Source organism: Lycorma delicatula, chromosome 10 (genome assembly GCF_047948215.1).
Source record: "Lycorma delicatula isolate Av1 chromosome 10, ASM4794821v1, whole genome shotgun sequence".
NCBI classification, from domain to species: domain Eukaryota; kingdom Metazoa; phylum Arthropoda; class Insecta; order Hemiptera; family Fulgoridae; genus Lycorma; species Lycorma delicatula.
Window position 1 is genome coordinate 38757163 of NC_134464.1, and position 21031 is coordinate 38778193.

The following is a 21031-nucleotide window of genomic DNA, read 5'->3' on the forward strand; positions in this document are numbered from 1 at the left end:
ATACGTGGCTGTTGGTTTTGTCTTATATTTATTATAAATTTGTGTTGCAGGTTCTTTCTAATTCTTATGATGTTTTGCAGAGTTTACAAATACTAAATTCTGTCATGTACAAACATTATATTCGTTTACATTCTTCAAAACATTACTAGTTGACTTTTACAATATGTAGATGTATTTTTTATGTTAGAATCGTTCTACTTTTATTAAACAAAAAAGCAAATACTTTTTGATCCTTATTATGGATTTAGTTATTCTTTCATGTTACAGACTGTTAAAAGTATTTTAATATGGTGTGCGTCTTTTTCGTTGATGGATGTGATTATTGCAGTACACATGAATTTTTATCTGGACATTCGATTTTTGGAGCCGTGTGTGTAGTGTAATTAAGAATGTGTGTGTTGAAGTGGCTTAGAATATACTCGTGAAAGTATAAAAAATTTAGTTCCATATGTAGAAACAAAATCTTTTTGAAAAATTGTTAATCTGGAAATAGAAACCTTAATTTTTATGAGATGAATTTATTTTCTTATGCTAAACATGCCAGTAATAATTTATATTTAGTTTTTAACTAAACATTAACAGATTTTCAAAGAGGAAGTACTGTAATTCAGAAAAAATTTGATTTCAATAAATGATTTATAAATGTCTTGAGTAAAAGACAATTGAAATAATGCCTTCTTCTGTTGTCTTTTGATTATAAGTACATTTTTTAATGAAAATGAAAATTAACTACCAAGTCAACAAAATTAAAGTTGACTTAATTCTTATTAAACAGAGATTTCTTTTGTAGTTCTTTTTTAATAATAACTTAATATATATGTACAGAAAGCAGTATAGATTGTTACAAATTTTCTGTGTATTTCTCATATCAATTTTCTGCAGGAGTATGTAACCCCAGTTCAGCTGTTGTTGAAGAGTTACAATTTAACTTTTACAAATACATTTTTTTAACATTTTCATACAGTGGACATAAAATCTCAGACAAACGGGTAATTGTGATGTTTTTTATCCATGATGATTGCGTACTGGTGAAAATTATATGAAACCATTAACTTTTTGAAGTTACTTCAATACTTCTGAAGCTGTCTTTAATGACTTGTCCAATTAGGGGTTATTCAAATCACCTTAATCAAGTTTCGTAGACATTGTCTCAAAAAATGAAGATATTTGATTTGTAAAATCTTTTAAGATTTACTTTTGTGTAGCTATTTTCTATTTATTTGTAAAATATTGCAGAACAATTCTAGGTTTTAATTTGTATTATATTCTAATATGCCTGTGTTGTTTGTTATTAATTTGTTCAATATGATTTTATTTAGGTGTTAAATAGTAACTGATCCAGTTCCTACATTTGGATATATGCTGTAATAGACCTCTTCTATTCTCCCATGTGTTGCGCTATACCTTCACATGTGACCTTTATTCTGTGACCATAATCTTCCTTCAGTGTCTTTCTTAATACATTCTTTCCACCTTGTTATTGTTTGATAAACAATAATTTATATAAATAAAAATTTTATTGATAATTAGAATATTTCATGTAATAAATTAACTTGAAGATGCTGTAAAATATCAGTCCCTTTTGTTGTAAAAAAAATCCATTTAAAAAGTAGTTTTTAAATTATAAAAAGTTCGTTCTGCCTAAATATTTTGTATGGTTGTGATGGATGTTAAGTGCTTGACATGCAAAAGGCATACTATTTTGTATTCTCTTTGGATAATGATGTTTTCTGTTCAGCCAATACCTGTGGTGAACAGAATGAGGACACTTGTAGGACTGCATATAATCCATGTCTCAATGGACTTTCTTAGTGAAAAAGGTAGCGAAACCACTTCACAAATCCACTTTTGTTAGTAAAATTTGGTATGGAACGTTGGATGTACGTAAAAAGAATTATGTAATTTTTGGAAGTTACTTATGTTCCAGTCAGTGTCTGGTTACCTACAACTGTTTCAGTTATGATGTTTAACATACATAGAATCACTTTCATTGGTGACTACTAAGTGTAGAACACTTAATAAACTATAAAAATGGTTTCAACAGAAATAGTTTAAATGGTTATGCCATTAAATCTAGAATATATCTAACTAACCAAAACCTAAAATTACCTAACCTATTCAGAAGAGAAAAAGCGATTCTTTAAGAGTAAAAAATGGGCTGACCATGCTGGCCCACGACATGGTTAGCATGCTGGCTTTTGGAGATTATTTAATAATTCGGTTTGATTCCTAACAAGAGTGACATTTTTTCATCTAGCATTTCATGCATCGCCTTATCTTTCTTGCTAAAATATTTGTAAAAGCATATCTCACGTCTTGCAATAAGTAAAAACGAAGAAAGCCGAAGGTATGCGAGCTTGCCAATATCGCAAACATTTCAGTAAACCGTGTCCATTACATTTTACACAATGTTTTCGGTATGAAAAAACGTTCTGCTCGTTGGATGCTGCGTTTTTTAACAGTCGACAAAAAACGCATTCGACTGAACACTTGTCAAAGGTATAACTTAATTTAAACGCTATTCTGCTTAGTTTCTTCGAAGTTTTACAAAAGTAAATGAAACCATTACACGCCAATACCAAACAGCAATTCAGACATTGGGTGGGAGCCATTAAAAGTGCGCTAAAGAAAGCAAAAACGGTTCCATCTGTAGGTAAAAGTCGGAAAGTCATGACTACAGTTTTTTGGGATTCTCGTTAAATGGTGCTCATAAATTACCTCGACAAAGTAAGAACTATCATCGAGAAATATTACTTAAATATTACTGGACCGATTGAAGGGCGCTACTCAGGGTAAACGTCCACATCTGCCAAAAAGAAAATGCTCCTTGATCATGATAGTGCGCCTGTATACACGTCTCGGGTTGTTAACTGAAAAACTTCATGATCTACGCTTCAAATGTTTCTTCATGCGCCTGATTTTGCTCACAGTAATTACTTTCTCTTTCCAAACCTGAAGAAATGGGTTTCTGGACGAAGATTCACTTAAAATGACGAGGTCAAAGCTGAGATTATTCTGCAGAGTTGGAGAAATCGCATTATACTGATGGTATTTAAAAGCTGGAAAGTCGTTGGTCTAAATTTATCGAGCTGTAAGGTGACTGTTGAAAAAAAAGATTTTTTTTGTTCGGCTTAGATCTTTCGGAAAGACCGTCGTATGTAAATTGTACCATTATAACTTTATTCCGGATAAAAGATGTTTCATGACAATCTTGTTCGGATTAATTGGACTCTGCCGTAGCTCATTCACATCTTTCTTTTTGTCCCATTTATATGACCCGTATTCTGATTTTGTTCATTTTTTTCAATTTTGGATAGAAGTAAAATATAGTGAAAAAATATAGAGTGGTAATTCCGTACACCGCGTGGAGCTCCTGTGTAATATCATTGCCTTGTTGAACACGAGAAGTGGGGTTGGATTTGGCTTAAATTAAGCTTATATAATAAGCTTAATTTTGTAAAATTTTTTATTTATTTTAAGAACGAATATCTTAAAAATTTGTCTACTTAATTTCTAATTTCAAGTAAATATTACTCCAATCCAAGGGGATACGACCAAAGTAATATTTTTTTTAGATTTTGCCTAATGTTTCAAAATTGGATTGACCATAAGCAACAAACACTAGCAACTTTAATACTTCTACGAACTAAAATAGATCCGGCAATAGAAAATATTTCAAAAAACAAATGGAATAAAATTTAACTTTGCAGTAGGCCGAGTTTTTCTACGGATATGATTTTAATTGATCAAATTTTAGATTATAAAGACATGTGGGTAAGGCGGTATCTAACTTCCCATTTTATTAGTTTTCTCCTGATATTATTAAACAGATTTCATATTAAGTCACAAAATTTAATTTAAATGTTACTTTATAAGGGAATTACTTAATGAGATATTAATTTTAACAATTTTAGACCATTATCAGACAAGGTAAACCTGGATGTAGATGTTTTTAAAATTCCCTGTCCTTAAAAATGCATGTTACACTTAAATAAATAATAGTTATTATCGGTTTACGGTATCGATCGGAATCCACATTTTCTTTTTAAATAATTCTTTCATTTTGGTTGAGGTCCGTTAAAAAAAGATATTGTCGTTCTAAAGATATCAATATTTATATTTTTCGGAAAAAAACATTTTTTTTTGTGATTATTTTGGAGTTAAGACGAAAATAAAAATTATATGAGATAAATATTGATACATTCTGCACTTTTTATCAATTTGAAATATTTTCAGAACCAGTAGAATTACTCTTTAGAAAGATTTTTAAAGTAGTTTATTTAAAATCATTTAATAAATGATAAAATAATAAATCTATATCTAAAATTAATAAATCTATTATCTAAAATTGATTTCCAAAATCGTTTTCCGTTATGTAATTTTTAATAGTTCTGATCCATTTTAAGTAATATTGGTAATAAATTCATTATTATTGTATTGTCAAGGGCGAAGCTTGCAAAGTTATTCAATCCTTTGCCGTTTTTTTTTTTAATTTGTCGGTTATTCAGCGAAATAAAGTTATTATATCAATAGTTTAAAATGGTATCATTCCAGTATTTTCTTTTCATTCAATTTAAGATAGATCATGACTTTTAAATTAAAACGTGTGTTGAAAATTTAATATTAAAGAATATGAGGTTCATTGTTCGTAAAAAAATATAAAAGCTTGTTTTTTCTTCACGTTTATTTAATGATTCGCAAGCTTATGCCAACTATTTTTTTAACGTTGAATAGAAATAATATTATAATTATGTTTTATATCTACCATCCTTTTTATTTTATTGTGCGTGTTAATTTATAGTTTTTTGTTATATTGAATGAGGAGTTTTGTATACTGTATATATACATAGTTTGTATAAAAGATTGGTGAAAAGATGTATTCAATATTATATCTAGTTATTGTAGGCTACATTTATTTTGCCCTCTATCTTGAGTTCAAGGTGAAAATCCAGCAGAGGGCTTTACTCTTTGCGGATATGTTGTACGAGGTTTTGGGAGGGATAATACGATAATGATCGAGTTACGTATATATTTTTATATATTCTAAATCCAGTAAATTTATTTTTTGTATGTTATTGTTTATAGGCGGATGGAAGGAAGGATTTTTTCTTCAACAGGAATTTGTTTTTGTTTTATTTACATTTTAAAATGTTTAAATTTGATTTTTCATTAAAATATTTAATTTGTTTCCATTGGAATTCATGCTCAGGTAATATATATTATTTTTAATTTTATAAATATTTTATTAAAATTCAGTGACATGGTAAATTAATTAATTTAATTTTTTTCCTGTTTGCTCCCTTATTTTTGCTTTGTTATATTTTTAAATAAATCTGATAAAAAACGTGAAGTAAATTGTAATAAAGCTTCTATTTAAAAAAAAAAAAAAAATATTACCCACGTAGGAAATGTAATTTAGTATTAGATTATATTTTTTGAATATCTGCATAAAAAAGTAATAAGAACTGAGAGTAGTAACTAATTTTTGGAAAACGCAAAATTTTAAATAGATTAAGTCATAAATTAATTTATGCTGTCAATCTACGGCTGTAGGATAACCAGAACTGTAGATAACAAAAATAATAAGATAATTAAAAATATTAAAAGGTAGGTAACAATAAATGATGTTTATTTAGAAATAAATAATAATTAGTAGAACTAAAGTCAACCCGAAAATAAAATTATTTTATAAAAAAAATAAATAAATAAAATTATGAACATCATATGTGTAGTTTTAAATTTAAATACGACTAGAATATTCTATAAAAAAAAACTTCCGATTTAAAAAATGCAATAATTAATTAACTTAATTTAATAAACTTAACTTTAATATTATAGTTAATTAATTATTAAAATAAAAATATTCAGTTTTATAATTACTTGAAATATTTTCCAAATTATTAATAATATAATAAAGCGAATTTATTTTATACAAATTTTGTATCTACTAAATTTTTATCAAATCAAAACAGTTTACAATCATTAAAATAAATAAATGAAAAATGAATACGCTGTTTTCTATTTGTTTATTTTGTTTTCGCTATTCCATAGTCATCTGTTTGATTAATAAACAAAATATTTGTTTACCAATATTATATGAAAAAACATCGGCTAAGTTTCATAACTTTTCCAGTTTCACCCTTGACAAAATTTTTATTTCAAGTTAGCCGGTCAAGAAGAGCGACGCTCGCCCTTCTCATCAAGCCAGAGGGCTCCACTCCCCTGGACCACTACACTGTGTTCATTATCATTATGTTTGTAAAAATAATAATGATAAATAACAATTAAAGCCTGTTCACTTTATAAAAACTATCAGTGAATTGTCAAAAACAGCAGTTTTTGTCAAAATAGGACTCAAAACATATAGTAATCTGAAGTATGCAGGTTTCAGAAGAGTCGATCCCCATCTTAAAAATAGTAGTAGCTTTTAACCATCCTGTGTATAGGCAAAAAGATATTTTGCACGGTTCTTAATGTTACCTGATAAACACCACTAGGAGATCACCGTATTTAGTTTCTAATTTTTTATTATTTTTCTTAATTTTATTTCACACATTTTAGTTAATAACCGTAGCCGTGCTGAACATTGTCACACCTTTATACCTTCTTTTCTTGAAAAATGAAAAAGATATCAAATAAGAGAAAGGATCTTTTTTTGTAGAAAATTTAATTTCAAATATTGTAACCGATCTTTGAATTTGATTTGACCAACGTAAAGTTATTCAGTATTGGCAAGGAACATAATCCTTTGTTACCGCAAGCCATTAAAATGATCACCATCTTAAAATGGTGAAACATTTCATAACAGCAATAATTTGTTCTTTCCAAATGTAAAAACATATTCGTGCAGAACTTTAGCTCAATCGGTTGAGTAGTTATCTCACCGACACCACTAGGTTTTTATTTTGTACCAGATATGCTATAGGGTTTTTAAATATTAATGACTTTGGTATTGTTATTTTATAAATCAATTGGAAGATACAAAATGAAAAAATAAGATTCAGTTAATGAATTAAAAAAAAAACTATATTTTAAAAATCGTTTTCTATAATGTTTCTTAAAGCTTCTGGTGATGTTTAGTGGTGACAGAGGTGTTGAATGTTTGTCATATAATTTTTGTTTTGGGCCTGCCCTCAAACTGTGGACAAACATTTTTTTTTTTTACAAAAAATATTAATATTGCTATCTCATGAGTGACAAAATGAAATTAAATTGAGTTTTTTTTAGTTTTCCTAGAATTCAGCTGTTTTTTTTTTTTTTTTTAGAGGTAAACGTGATCTATAACTGAGGATGTTGTTTTATTTTTGGATGATTTTGAAACTTCAACCAAAATTAAAAAAAATTGGGTCTTGTTTGATTATCTTGACCAACAGATGCAAAAAATGCCATTAAGAATTTAACAGCACCAGTATCTTGTATATAGAAATATTTGAGCCAAATTTTAAGTTTTAATGTTTAAGCAGTTCAGATATTTTTATCAAAATATTGGCCAACATACAATTTTATTATGGAATTGAATATAGATTTGCTGTGTTTTTCAGTTAGGTGTCATAAAACATTGAGATTTGGAAAGGTTTCCAGATGCAAAATTTTGACCAATCCCACGCCTTCTTTACAGCTGTAGCTGCTACAACAGCTACATAGCTATTGCCAGGAAGATAGTAATAAGTAAATAAAATATGAACAATAAAGTCTTTGATTCAGTTATTCTGTATAAGGTTAGTCTAATGAGATTATTTTATACAGATTTGAATGCTAGATTGTGGATACCAGTGTTTGATGGTTGGGTTCAATTAACCACACATCTTAGGAATGGTAGACCTGAGGCTGTACAAGACTATACTTCATTTACATTCATTCATATTATCCTCATTCATCCTTTGAAGTAATACCGTATGATGGTTCTGGAGGCTGAACAGAGAAAGAGAAAGAGAGTCTAATGAGGTTAACACATTGATAATACACATTTTTCAGTACTATTACAAGTAATATGAGATTAATTGTGCAATTATATTTTAAAGATACATTAAAATAAATTAATAATAATGTTCTGCTTCTTAAATAATTAAATTAATTTTTATTTTGAATTTTCATACTTCAAAATGATTTGGCTTCTTTTTTTTAATTCTTTACTATATCTTCCATACATGCTTGTGTTAATAATTTTCTTTCAGATATTAATTTTGAAATAATTTATCTTACAATTACGTTCTAATAATTAAACTTGTGTTTTCATCAATCTATTTCTTTGCATTCCTTATATAGTTAACACACCAATTTTTTCCCCATTTAAAAGATGCATCTTGTTTGAGCCTTTTTACATTTAAACCACATCTATTCGTTTTAATTTCTGCCAAGAGAGGAGATACAACTAAAAGATGTAAAATATATTTTAGTAATAATGATTAGAACTTAAATGTTAATTTATGTGAAAAAATTACCAAAAAGGTTTTATAGATTATTTGTATTATTCCTCACATGTAGATGTTGCCAAATAAATTCCTAATAAGCTATAATTAGTTTTGCTTTGTAATATTTGGTTGAAAGGAGATGAATCAATTCCAGTTTGAAAACTATGGAAGGATTCATTAGAGAGATATTTAGCATGAATAAGCAATTAGATATATTCGATTACAACAGCCCTTTTGACAGTTTGGTTTTATTACATATGACTTCAGTTTCAAACGGTCTTGTTAAGGGCATGCAGATTGAAAATATACAAATTGATTTGTTGGCTTGTACTTTTTACTGTTATATGTAATGGATTTTTAAACACTGTACAATGATAAACATATCAGCACTACAAAAATGTCTGTCTTAAAACCATGCATAGTTTCAATCCAAGTTTAAAGAGAATTAATTTTTTTCATTTGTAAACACCTTTTCATTTTTCACTTCATCCACCCATCTGATTTTTAACATTCTCCTATAGCAACACATTTCAAAAGCTTCTAATATTTTCTTCTCAGGTATTTCGATCATCCAAGTTTTACTTCCATATAAAGTTACGCTCCAAACATATACTTTCAAAAATATTTTTTCTGACGTTTAAATTAATTTTTTATGTAAACAAATTATATTTCTGAATGAAGGCTCGTTTTGCCTGTGCTATTTGCATTTTATATCTCCTGTGCTTTGTCCATCTTTAGTAATTCTACTTCCCAAATAACAAAATTCTTCTACCTCTGTAATCTTTTCTCTTCCTATTTTTATATTCAGTGGTTCATCTAGTTATTTCTACTAAGAAATGATGAAATTAATTTAATTTACAAATCATAAGATTTTAAATACTGCTATGTGAAAGAAAATGAAAATATTACCATGAATATCTTAAAAAACAAAACATTAAAAAAAATTAAACATTGCGGGATGTTTGCCTATTTGAGTAATACACATAAATTTGTTCTGTTAATAAATAAACAGGATAAAAATAATATTAAAGTCTTTATTTTAATACTTATACATCTTTTTGAGAATGTTTTTTGTGGGTAGTATTTGAGGTTGTTTTTGATTTGTTCTTTGAGTAGGAAGGTATTTTGAAAACTGATTTTATAATTTTATGTATTGATATATATCTAATCATTGATATTAGAAAAAAAATTATTATAATATTCGTACCTACATTATATTATTAATTTTGTAGATATATTGAATGTTTATCAAAAGCACTGTATGAACATAAGAAGAGCTAGTTTGAAGAGGTTAACTACGAAACCTGATGATAAAGATACTTCTCAGTCATATGTAAAACCGTTTAATGAAATCCCTGGACCGAAATCATTACCAGTTGTTGGAACATTGTGGCAATATTTACCTTACATCGGTAAAGTATTTTTTTTAGATATTTAAAAAAATTTGATGCTTTTTATTATTAAGTTGTTTTTAAGATGAAAATTTTTGTTATTAATATAACTTTTGATTTTCTATTCTTTAATAATATTTCTTTAAGTAACTTTCCAAGTATTTTAGAAATTTTGTCTTAAAATATTGATAGCATTGTACAAGTGATCCAAAAGAACACAACCAGAATTTTTAATGATGTACATTTGAATTATTTTTTTCATAAAAATAAAACTCAAATTAAAAAAGTGTTATCCCCCATACCATTAATTTCACGATAGATACTAAAAGTAACTTCCTCTAATATGGGTACTTGTTCTTATTTGCTTGATAACATTTTACAATCACTTTTTGTTATATTTCTTCCCCAGTGTTTGAAGTCAAACAAAACAGTTAAAAAAGGAGGCTATTAACTTTCAATGATTTCATTTCATCAAACGTATGAAGATTATCCTGAAAATCAGTGAAACAAATCTGATGATGTAAAATGTGGAGTTATTGGTAGCTACAAACCTTGAGATCAGGTGATAAATAAATATTTGTGTTATAAATTTTGTTCCATTAACATCATTTTAGATAGCACCATCTTGCTGAAACCAACATTATTATTTTGCTTTCCTGTAATGACGTTATATACTGTTGGATATTAAGCCACAATAAACATCTTTAAAAATAATTATAAAAAAAATCTGTCAATGAAAGATTGCTTAGAAGCTTTTATGTGTTTTTTATGGTTATTCTTGAAAAGTATGAAGGTAGCCGCTCTGTTTTTGATGATTTTGATATGTAGCTATCAAGATGAATCAAAGCTTCACCATTAAAATAAATCCAGTATATTAGTCCTGTTATTAACAGTTTGTTGAAACCAATGACCATACTGCAAAACATTTTCATGACATGATTCTATAAGTACATATACAACACTTATGTAATAAGTGTGCAATTTGTAATTTTTTTTTTCTTATAACAGGAGTTGTTGATAGTGTTATGATTGAGATAACTTTCTAAGAAATTTTCTAGGTGAAAGTGTTAACTTACGCTCATGTTTGAAAAGTATTCCACTCTTTTGATTCTTTGTCCTCCTCTTCCTTGGGGAAGAAATTCACAAATCAAATTTGATGTTGACTTATTGGTAACTATAGAATAGGGATATTTTAATGTAAACGTTATCTCCTGTTGCAAATGGTATCATTTTTGAAACACCTGTTAAAATTTTGCGAGTTACTATTTAAATGTCGTATAGAGTGACAGCTAAACAATTACAGTCTATCTTCTGAATAATTATGAGAGGAGTATGTTCCATAATATTTAATTTTACTTACTGTTAAAATATAAGGAATGCATTTAATAATATTGCATAGTACACTATTAGATTAATGTCTAGTTACTTTAGAATTGTACAGCACTAATGGCATTTAATTCTACAATCTGTAGATAGAATGTGTACTGTTTTTTATCTGTAAGAGGTATTGTCAAGAATAACTTGTTAAACTGAGGGAATGAGGAGAAATAAACAGAACCTATTAAATAAAATAAACCATAATATTTTTACTATTGTAAGGTTCTATTGCCATCATTCATTTTATCATTTTAACCATTTAATCTTAATATATAGTGTTCCTATTTACTCAATTAACTGATGTATCATCTTTGGCAATTCTTAGTCTCTGCTCAGCCCTCAATTATGGAATTAACTCAATCTGAACTTTTTTAATGTCTAGCCACCAATCTATTTCATCTCCTTACAAGACCTACAAATTTGTTTTGTCTAGTTCTCTTCTCAAGAGCTCTTTATTTCAAACTTTATTTATTCGTTTAATTTTCAGTATACTCTCACAACCATTCTTGAAATATTTCCAGTCTCTTATCTCCTTCCTTCCATTCCATGTTTCTTTACTACAAAATTTTATACTCCATCCAAATACTTTTACTAATCTTTCTTATTCTTAGACTTACATTTGTTATTAGACTTATTTTCTGGATGAAAATTCTCCTTGCTTTTGCCAGTTTGCTTTCATGTACTTTTACTTTATCCTTCATCCATTTTATAATTTTAAAACTGAAATAACAGAATTGCAACAAATATATTTATTTTTTTATTTATTTTTTGTTTTATTTTATTTGGCATCTACCACCATTTAGTGGCCATTAAGCCACCAAATTAATGTCAGCTATATATAGTGAACTGAAACCAATATTCTTAAGTTTAGTGATGTATGGGAAATAGTTTATTGGACATGGCTTTGATGGTTGGTATTCTACTTTTAGTTTGTGTGCTTTAATTTCCAGATTGTATCTTCCTGAGCTACTCTGAGTGTTGTGAAGTCATCAGGTACTAAGGAATGCAGGTTAAAAATTTTTGTGTTATCCGAAACTGCTCTGTTCTCTTTTGAATTATTAAATTTTTTTATTTTTTCAAACTGAATTTTTCTCTTAGAAATAAATTGTCATTTCAGGTTAATCACTATTTTGATCAACCTCTAAAAATAGTGCCTTATTGAAATAGCATTGAAGAAAAAAAATATATATATATAAATAGCTCTGCTGTAAAAAATAATAGCTGCGCGCTCTCTCTCTTGCTCTTGCTCACTCACTCGCTCACTTCCAACTTCAAGCTGCAGTATGGCATAAAGCCATCCTCCTTTCATGTTCTTGTAGAATGCAGCTCTGGGATGTCCCGTTGGTTTTTCTCTACTACTTTTCCATTACATTTATTTATTAAAATTTAATTATACTGTAACTAATGTCCAATCAATTTTGCTCTTCTGTTTTTCAATAAAGTTTAAAAGTGATCTGTTTTCATTCACATCTTCTAGTTTTTTATCCTTATTCTTTTTTATCAACTCAGCTTATACTCATTAATTTCTTCCACATCCACATTTCCTATGTCTCAGGCCTCTTCCTTTTTTCAAGAGAGAGAGTATTTGTATACACATATTAATATACCACGCAAACATTTTAGTGTACTTTTCCTGACTTCCAAGCTTGTAATAATTTATTAGTAAACTCTTTTTATTTCAGAATGTTATTTTAGATTGTGGTATTCTTCTATTAATCTTTATCCTTTATTTGTTTTCATGTGTCATGACAATCCCTATGGAACAAAATATTTTCATCCTGGCTCAGTATTGTACTGTCAAGTTTTGTATCAGCTTCTATGTTCTCTTTCTTCTTTTCTATCATCTTCTTGTTAATTTGCAATTTAAATTCTAGGGTTTAGACGGTGTTTCTAGCATTTTGTTCACTTCTTTTTCAGTATTTATCTAATTCATTTTTGGTTCCATCAAAAGAACATTGTCATCAGTGATTTTTAACATATCTATATTCTCTCTTTAAATTGTTCAGTTGCTTGAAATTTACCCTTCATTTACTGTTATGCTTTTTCTGCGTATATAAGTTGAAAAACAACTGGAAAAATTGTATGCTTGTTTTAGTCTTTTCCTTATTGTTATTACCTAATTGTTAAATGGATTACAAATAATTCTGCATTCATATTATTTTAACCCAGTTCTTCCAATAAAAAAATATTTCCTGTGCATAATCAGGTGCTTTCTTCAGATTATAAAGATCATGTAAGTAGTTGCATTTTTCTTTAGCCTGGGTTCAGTCAGAATAGTTTCCTGTATTTTAATATTGTTTCTGAAACCTTGCCGATGTTCATCTAAAATAGTAATAAAATAATTACAATATTATTGACAATTTAACTAGTGATAATTAGCAAATTGCTGTGATAAATAGTAAATGGATCTTGCTGTAAATATATAAAACTATAAACAATATCCTTTGTAACACTTACTTTTGTGAAAATGATTATATATTACAAAAAAAACATTATTGATCTTGTCACATAATTTATTGCTTATATTTTGGTAAATGTTTTATTTGTGATATAAAGAATTTGTAAGTATTTGTGCTTGTATATTGTCAAAAAGGTTTTTATTTATTATCTTTATGATTTATTAATTGTTTATGTGGTTAAAATTAAAGAGTGAGTTTGCTGATTCTATATTCATATTGTATTTGTTGTTTATTTAATTAGGATATTATTATCCTAATATTTATTAATTAGGATGTTTATTATTAGGATATTCAGAGTAAAAAAGCATCAAACATCATGTCAATACTGTTCCTATTTTATGAAAAAAAGTTAATATTATTCATATTTCAATAATCCTACAGTTAAGATCATGCTTGGTATGTTATGTATAAGTCTACTAACACTTATACATAACACACAGGATGTTGGAATGGTAGTACAGTACTCTCTCATTTGTCTATTTCCCCTTGTCTTTACTGCCTTTGGTACAGTAACAATTTCAATTTTTTTTTTTTTAAATTTGAGGGTACTTTTATAGTTTCCTAAATTATACCTTAAAATTTTACAACCTGTTCAGTTATTCAATAACAATAATCTGTTCAATAATAATTCTATTGGAATTTCATCAACCCCTTTTGATTGATTTAGTTTTGTCTAAATCAATTAGGCAAACTCTATCAGATTGTCATCTCAAAATATCTTCTCTCGTTTCTTCAAGTATTTTCTTTCAATGTGGTTTTCTTTGATTGTATGCAAAACTGGCTACATTATAATATGAAAAACTTATTTGATTACCTTTAGTTTCTGGTACAGAAAATTGTCACTTGAAAACACAAAAAGGTTTTTCCAGTATGTCACAGAATTAAGAGAAAGCAGAACCTCTATTTCCACCATTGTGCCCTCTAAAATAGCACCGTGTATCATCTACTCTTGAAGTACAGAAGCTGGAGGTCAGGAAGCAAGATCTTAACCCCGTTGTGTGACAGAAGATTTCCATATCCCATAGTGCAGAAGATTTTCCATGTGGAAAAAAACTGAATGGCTATGATTGTATATTGATGACTCATGTCCTGACCAGGAAAGTAATACTGGTGCCGGATTGTACTATAGCTCTTCGTTTTTTACCATTCAATTGGAAACACCATTATTCAAACTTTGATTGGGAGGGTGCTGTGATTGATGTTGCCCTCCGATTCTTTGTATGAATACCCTCCTTTGGTAAGGCTGTCTTTCTTTACAACTCAAAAGCTGTTATTTTGGCTATTACATCTTTCCAACGTCCAACATCTTTAAAGATCTTAGATATATGAACCTCGATTAGACAGCTAAAAGTTGCAGGAAAGAAGGTGGTTTTTCAGTAGATTCCATCCCATGTGGATCTATTTGGAAATGAAGAGGTCAATCTCTTGGAAAAAAAGGCACACATACTTTGATTTAGCAGCCAGCTAAATTATCTTATCATTCAGCAAAGCTTTTAATTAACAAAAAAATTAGTTTCTACTAGAGAGTACCTCCTGTCATGTAGTGAAAATAAAATATGATCTTTGCTGGTAGAGAATGAAGCTATAACCTGATAATCGTAGAAGCGAGAGTGTGGCCATATTCAGGATAACAACTGGCTATGACTGTCTTGATACCCATCTGCACTGAATAAATATATATTTTACATCCAGATGTGTCATTTGCGAGGTGGAAAACAGTGTTATGAACTGGGAGCATGTACTGAATGAATGTGATTATTTTAAAAATTGCAAAGAAATGCCTTTGGAAACATCTATTGGTGAGCATGGAAATTAATGACTTTAGATTAAAATTAGAGCATTTATAATAAATAAATATTATATTTTTTGCTAAGTTTAATATTTTTAAAGAATTCCTAAAATTTGATTTTTTTATAAAAAAAATATTTTCTTGTAGGCGAGTATCAGTTAGATAATCTTGCAAAAAATGGTCTATTGAAGTTGAGGGAGTATGGACCAGTAGTAAGGGAAGATATTTTGCCAGGTGTATCGATCATATGGGTCTATACGCCTGAAGATATAGAAACTGTTTATCGTTGTGAAGGTCGCTACCCAGAACGTCGTAGTCACCTTGCTCTTAAGAAGTACAGATTAGATCGTCCACATATTTATAACACGGGTGGTCTTTTGCCAACGTAAGTATTGAAAATATTGTTAATACAAATTGAAACAGAGTATCTCCTAATTGTAAAAATATTTTGTTATTGAAAAAATTTCACATTGAGCATTTAGAATCATAATTCTCAGGAATAGATGTTGTAAGTTTGGTTTTTATAAATTTTTACCATGTGATATGTAAAAGAAATTAGTTAAATGTGAATAAGAAATGTATGCTGAAAGCTTTTGAAGTATAGAACATAATATACGAGTAAACAAAACACCAAATAATATTATTATTAAAATATTTAAGGTAACAGTTTTAAAAAAAATTTGTTTGTGAAAAGGAGGATGGTCTTGTTTTAACTTGATCTTTTGATACTTTTTGTGTTTGCAAGTCATTTACAACCAAACGTGTTTTCTGTTTTTCATGAAATTTTGTACATTCTATGTTATTAGGGAACGTTAAGTATAATGATTTTTCTTAACATTTTCCATTTTAATATGTCAGCTGAAATGACATTATGTCATCTTTCTTAGACAGCGATGTAGAATTGTGGTAGAGAGAAAGTTTTTATTGCTAAAGCACCATTACCACAAACTAAACATGTATTCTCTCCATTCCTGATCTACTCCTGATCTCATACACCATTTTCAGTCTGTCTCTCAGTTGTTACATGAAGATTCTCTCACTTTTTCTATTAAGCCGCCGGAACTATCGTAAGATGTTACTTCAGAGAATGATATGTATGAATGTAAATGAAGTGTAGTCTTGTACAGTCTCAGGTCGACTGTTCCAGAAATGTGTGGTTAATTGAACCCCAACCACCAAACATTACCAGTCCAACCACCAAACATCACCAGTATCCACAATCGGTTATTCAAATCTGTATAAAAGTAATTGCCTTTACTAGGATTTGAACCATAGAACTCTCGACTTCGAAATCAGCTGATTCGTGTTGGATGACAAGTTCACCACTGGACCAACCTGGTAGGTTACGTGACATAACTGCACACTTTCAATTTTTACTCCATGTTTAAGTCTAATAACTGTTTGTTAGATCATTCTCGTATTATTGTACAGTGCTTTGCCTTTCTGAGTACACAATTAATCCTCTATCAGGTGTCTGAGACATGATTGGGTGCAAAGCACCAGTGAGATTTTTTTATCACCTAATTTTAGTTGTTAATTTTTTTATGGAAAGGGAATAAAATGTTATTTTTATTTAAATATGTATATATTTCAATATCTCTGTGGCAGAGTGGTAGCGTCTCAAATCCCGGTCAGATATGGCATTTTTCATACACTACGAAATTTCCATTTCATATTTTCATGCACATGCTTCTAGCTTATATTGTAAATTAATCTACATATACTATTTGTTGGAAATATAGAAAAAAACAGCACAGAATATCACTCATAGGGTCAAGAAAAAAAAAAAGAGAAAAAATATATATAATATATGTTTATCAGAATAAAACATCAACATTATTACAGAGTAGGTAGAGAGCAATGAAGGCAAAGTAAGATTGCTTTCTGTCTGTAGGTCAAAAAATGAGATCATTTTTTACATCCAATTGAAATGCGGTTGGGTAAAATCATGCATTTACTCAATGGAGGAATTTTACTTTACTATTTATAACATTTTCCTTGGAATCTTTCAAAAAGCTAATCAAAAACATGGAACTATCGCCTTGAGAGTCATTAGTCAGCGAGGTCTGGCACTGCTAAAAACAGAGCTTCCAATATTGTTAACACAAAAATTCTTTTTTTTTTGGTATTGACTAAACAGTCTGTAATTAATTTTGATGGAAAATTCTATTCTATACTTTATTTTTTTTAAATGTAGTGGTTAGTTTTTTTAAATTCAATGAGGTTTGCTGTTGCAGAACTATATTAAGTTTATAAAACTATTAAGTTTTAAGTAATGTTTTTTATTGCACCCAGTGTTATTAAATTTCAGTATTATATGGGTTACACTTCAGTAATTAATGATTTACTAAAAAAAATTTTCAGATATTAGTAGTTTACCGTACAACTTTCTAGATGGTACTCCCTGAGAGGATCCAGCTGTTTTGCATTATTGAATTGTTAAGGATGCAAATTTAAGATTTATTTATTTGTAATTTATTTAGTTTAGACCGCTTACATCATAGAAAAATTCATCATAAGTTGCTATTATTCATTAATGTTAGTGCTCGTATAAAATAACATTTTTTTAATTTTTTTATTTAGTAATGGACCTGAATGGTGGCACCTTCGTAGTTGCTTTCAACGTAATCTTAGTAGAATCCAAGATGTTAGAAGTTTTTTAAAATCTTCTGATCTGGTTATACGTGAATTTATTTCTATGAGAGTTAAAGAAGGTTGTGTTCAAGATTTTCTTCCAGAATTATCACGCCTCTATCTGGAATGTAATTTCTTTTCTTAATTTTTTGTATATGATTATTTTATTAATTTTTTTTGTCTTAAATGGTTATTGTAATTCATGATACTTCTTTTCTATTTATTCTTTTTCTTGATGTCTTCATTTTTTTAGCAGATATAAGTGTAAAATGTTTAACATAATATGATCAGGACTTAGTTTGAGAATTTTAATAATAGCTTTGTATTATCTAAATTCTGTCTTAAGAAAATCTTTAAAAATGTATTTTTGTGTACGGTTTAGTATTTTCAGTTATTTATATACATGGGAAAGTATCACTATTAATAAAAAAAACTCCCCAGATGTTATGTTAATGTTTTGAAGAACCCTGGTACTAAAAATAGTAAAATCTTTGTTACAAAATTCTGTATGTGTATTGGCTTCTGTTCTATTTTTATTTTATTCCATATCAGGAAAATTTAACTTATAATCATGAAATATATGCAGTAGATATATGTTAGAAGATATGTTTCTCTAAGGTTTCTTGTTAAATTAATTGGTGAGTAGGGTGATATTGAACAGTGATGTAGTTTGACAGGAGAGAAAGCTAATGAAAATTTTAATTGTAACTGTCTTTTTGCTTATCAAAAAAAATAATCAGAAAAAACTTTTTTAAAATCATTTCTCATTATCTGTAAAAGTGTGAATTGCATAAAGTTTTTATTTATTTTAATTTAGCCATTGAATTTTATTAACTTAATTAAAATGAGATTTTATCAGTGTGAAATCTGTTAGCATCCATTGCTTTTAAAGTTAAGAATTTTGCACTCCTAAAAACTGGAATTATGTATTTTTTTGTTTAACTATTTACTATTTTAAGCAAATGACAAACATTTTTTTTATAATTTTTTTCTAAATAAAACTTATCAGGAGGAAATAATTTTCTGTCTTTATCCTCAGAGGTAGTTAATTAATTAAAAAAAAAAAAATAAAAATAAACTACATATAATATGAAATATTCACTTGAAGTGTTTATCATATGTTAAAACATCACTCCTTAACGTAGGGTTGGAATTTTGTTTATAACTTTTTACTGGTTTAAGAAATCGCTGTATTATGGTTTTGTTATTTCCTTTAGTTAAAGATGTTTTTAAGGGTAATAATGTTTTCAGATTTATAGCTTAGATAAGGGTTAAATATGTTAGTTTTTTGAAAATGCTGAGGGAAAGTTCTACAAAACCAGAACTTATATATTTTATTTTCTTATAAACTGGAATACATGTATTGATTTTTCATATTAATAAAATTTTCTCATTAATAGTTTTTGTGTTAAACATTTTACACTGTATTAATAATTTATTTATTATAATATCCTTTAATAATCTTGTCTACTCCTTTACTTTTCCTTTATGGGTAACTGCTTACTTTGATAAAGTTTGTTTCTGTTAATTTATTCATATAAGGTAACAATTTATATTGTATTAGTTAATTATCAATACTTATCTTTTTAGCTGAGTGTTATCAGTCTACTTTTGCTAAATTATCTTATTAAAACGATTGAAAAGTGTTTCAATAGTATTTAATGAATTCTTTTTCTAGTAAACTTTATTATTCCTAATTTTATATAATTAATAATGTGTTTTCATACATGATTGTTTTTCTTCTTTGGAGTCTACAGGATTTATTGTAAATAAACTCTTTGATTTTACATACATTAATGTATTTTGAATAACTTTGGATGAATTTTTTAAATCTGTTTCAGTAACTTGTTTAGCTGCATTTAATGAAAGGTTTAATTCATTTGAAAAAGTTGAAATGAATTCAAATTTCTCAAGAACATCAAAATTAATTGAAGCGACCTGGACCATAAACAGTTGTATTTTAGGTACTGATAATGGTTTGCAATTATGGAAAGTATTTCCAAAACTGTCACCATTATATAGAAAATTAGAAAAAGCACATCAGTACTTGGAAAAGTAGGTGTGAATTAAAAAAATTCTATCCTTTAAAGAGTTAAAGGATAACAATTTTAACAGTATTATCATAACAATTTATCATAATTCATTTGTTAAGTGGTTTATTTCTTTTTTTGTTCTATACTTATAATTTAATCTTGGTGTAGATCATTATTTTTATTAGTTCAATTGGTTCGGTATTCTTTATTCCTTTCTATACTGTGCTAACCTCTAAACATCAGCACATTATTCTATTATTTCTGATTTCATATCTACAGCTATTTTCTTCATTATCATTTAATCTTACATTTTTCATTATTCTCTTATAGTCTTGTTTCCCAATTCTCTTTATATTACTTTTGTATATCTAGGACTGGATTAACTGGTTTACACTTTAATTATGATTTTTTTCACTTTAATGATTAAAAAGATTTGTTGATAAATATTCACATAAAACCTTTTTCAAATCTTTTACCAAGACTATTGGGCACTTTAAGAATATGAGGGCAAGTCGAAAATTATCTATGCTTTTGCCATAACACACCTTCAAGGTTGTCATATTGCCTTATGCGCAAGCATGCTTAGTGTCTGTATTATTGTGGACACTTGTGTGAAAGTTGATCCTGATCGTGTCATTTGTCTTCTGGCTATTACAATGTAAATATGTCTGCTCCGCTAGCAGTTTACAATTTTTTTTCTATGTCTGTGTATTTTGGTTTTAAGCCACAAAAAGCCCTTTTATTACCAGTGCCTTTCAGCTGAAGTTGTTTCTTCTTACGCCAGTCTCAAATGCAGCTTTAATCTATGTCAAATTTTCTTCCTGCCACCCGATTTCAATTTTTTCAGCCTCTTCTATAACGCACAGTTTTTCATTTACTGTAAAAGATCGTAGATGCTGTCCTTTTATACTCATTTTAATGCCGTAATTAAAATAAG

The 21031-nt window shown here is 28.1% G+C and overlaps 1 protein-coding gene across 3 annotated transcripts in view; it reads left to right on the forward strand.

Annotated features, from left to right (window-relative positions):
- Positions 1-21031, forward strand: part of LOC142331268 (cytochrome P450 302a1, mitochondrial-like) — a 38326-nt gene that overhangs the window by 119 nt on the left and 17176 nt on the right. The window contains exons 1-5 of one of the 3 annotated variants that reach the window (XM_075377042.1): positions 4940-5209; positions 9644-9823; positions 15575-15812; positions 18011-18189; positions 19903-20116. In XM_075377042.1, coding sequence (XP_075233157.1) covers positions 5149-5209; positions 9644-9823; positions 15575-15812; positions 18011-18189; positions 19903-20116 — 872 coding nt within the window. In that variant the 5' untranslated portion in view covers positions 4940-5148. Of the gene's footprint in view, positions 1-4939; positions 5210-7815; positions 7945-9643; positions 9824-15574; positions 15813-18010; positions 18190-19902; positions 20117-21031 lie in introns of those variants that run through there. The other 2 variants (XM_075377044.1, XM_075377043.1) reach the window with 2 other exon arrangements.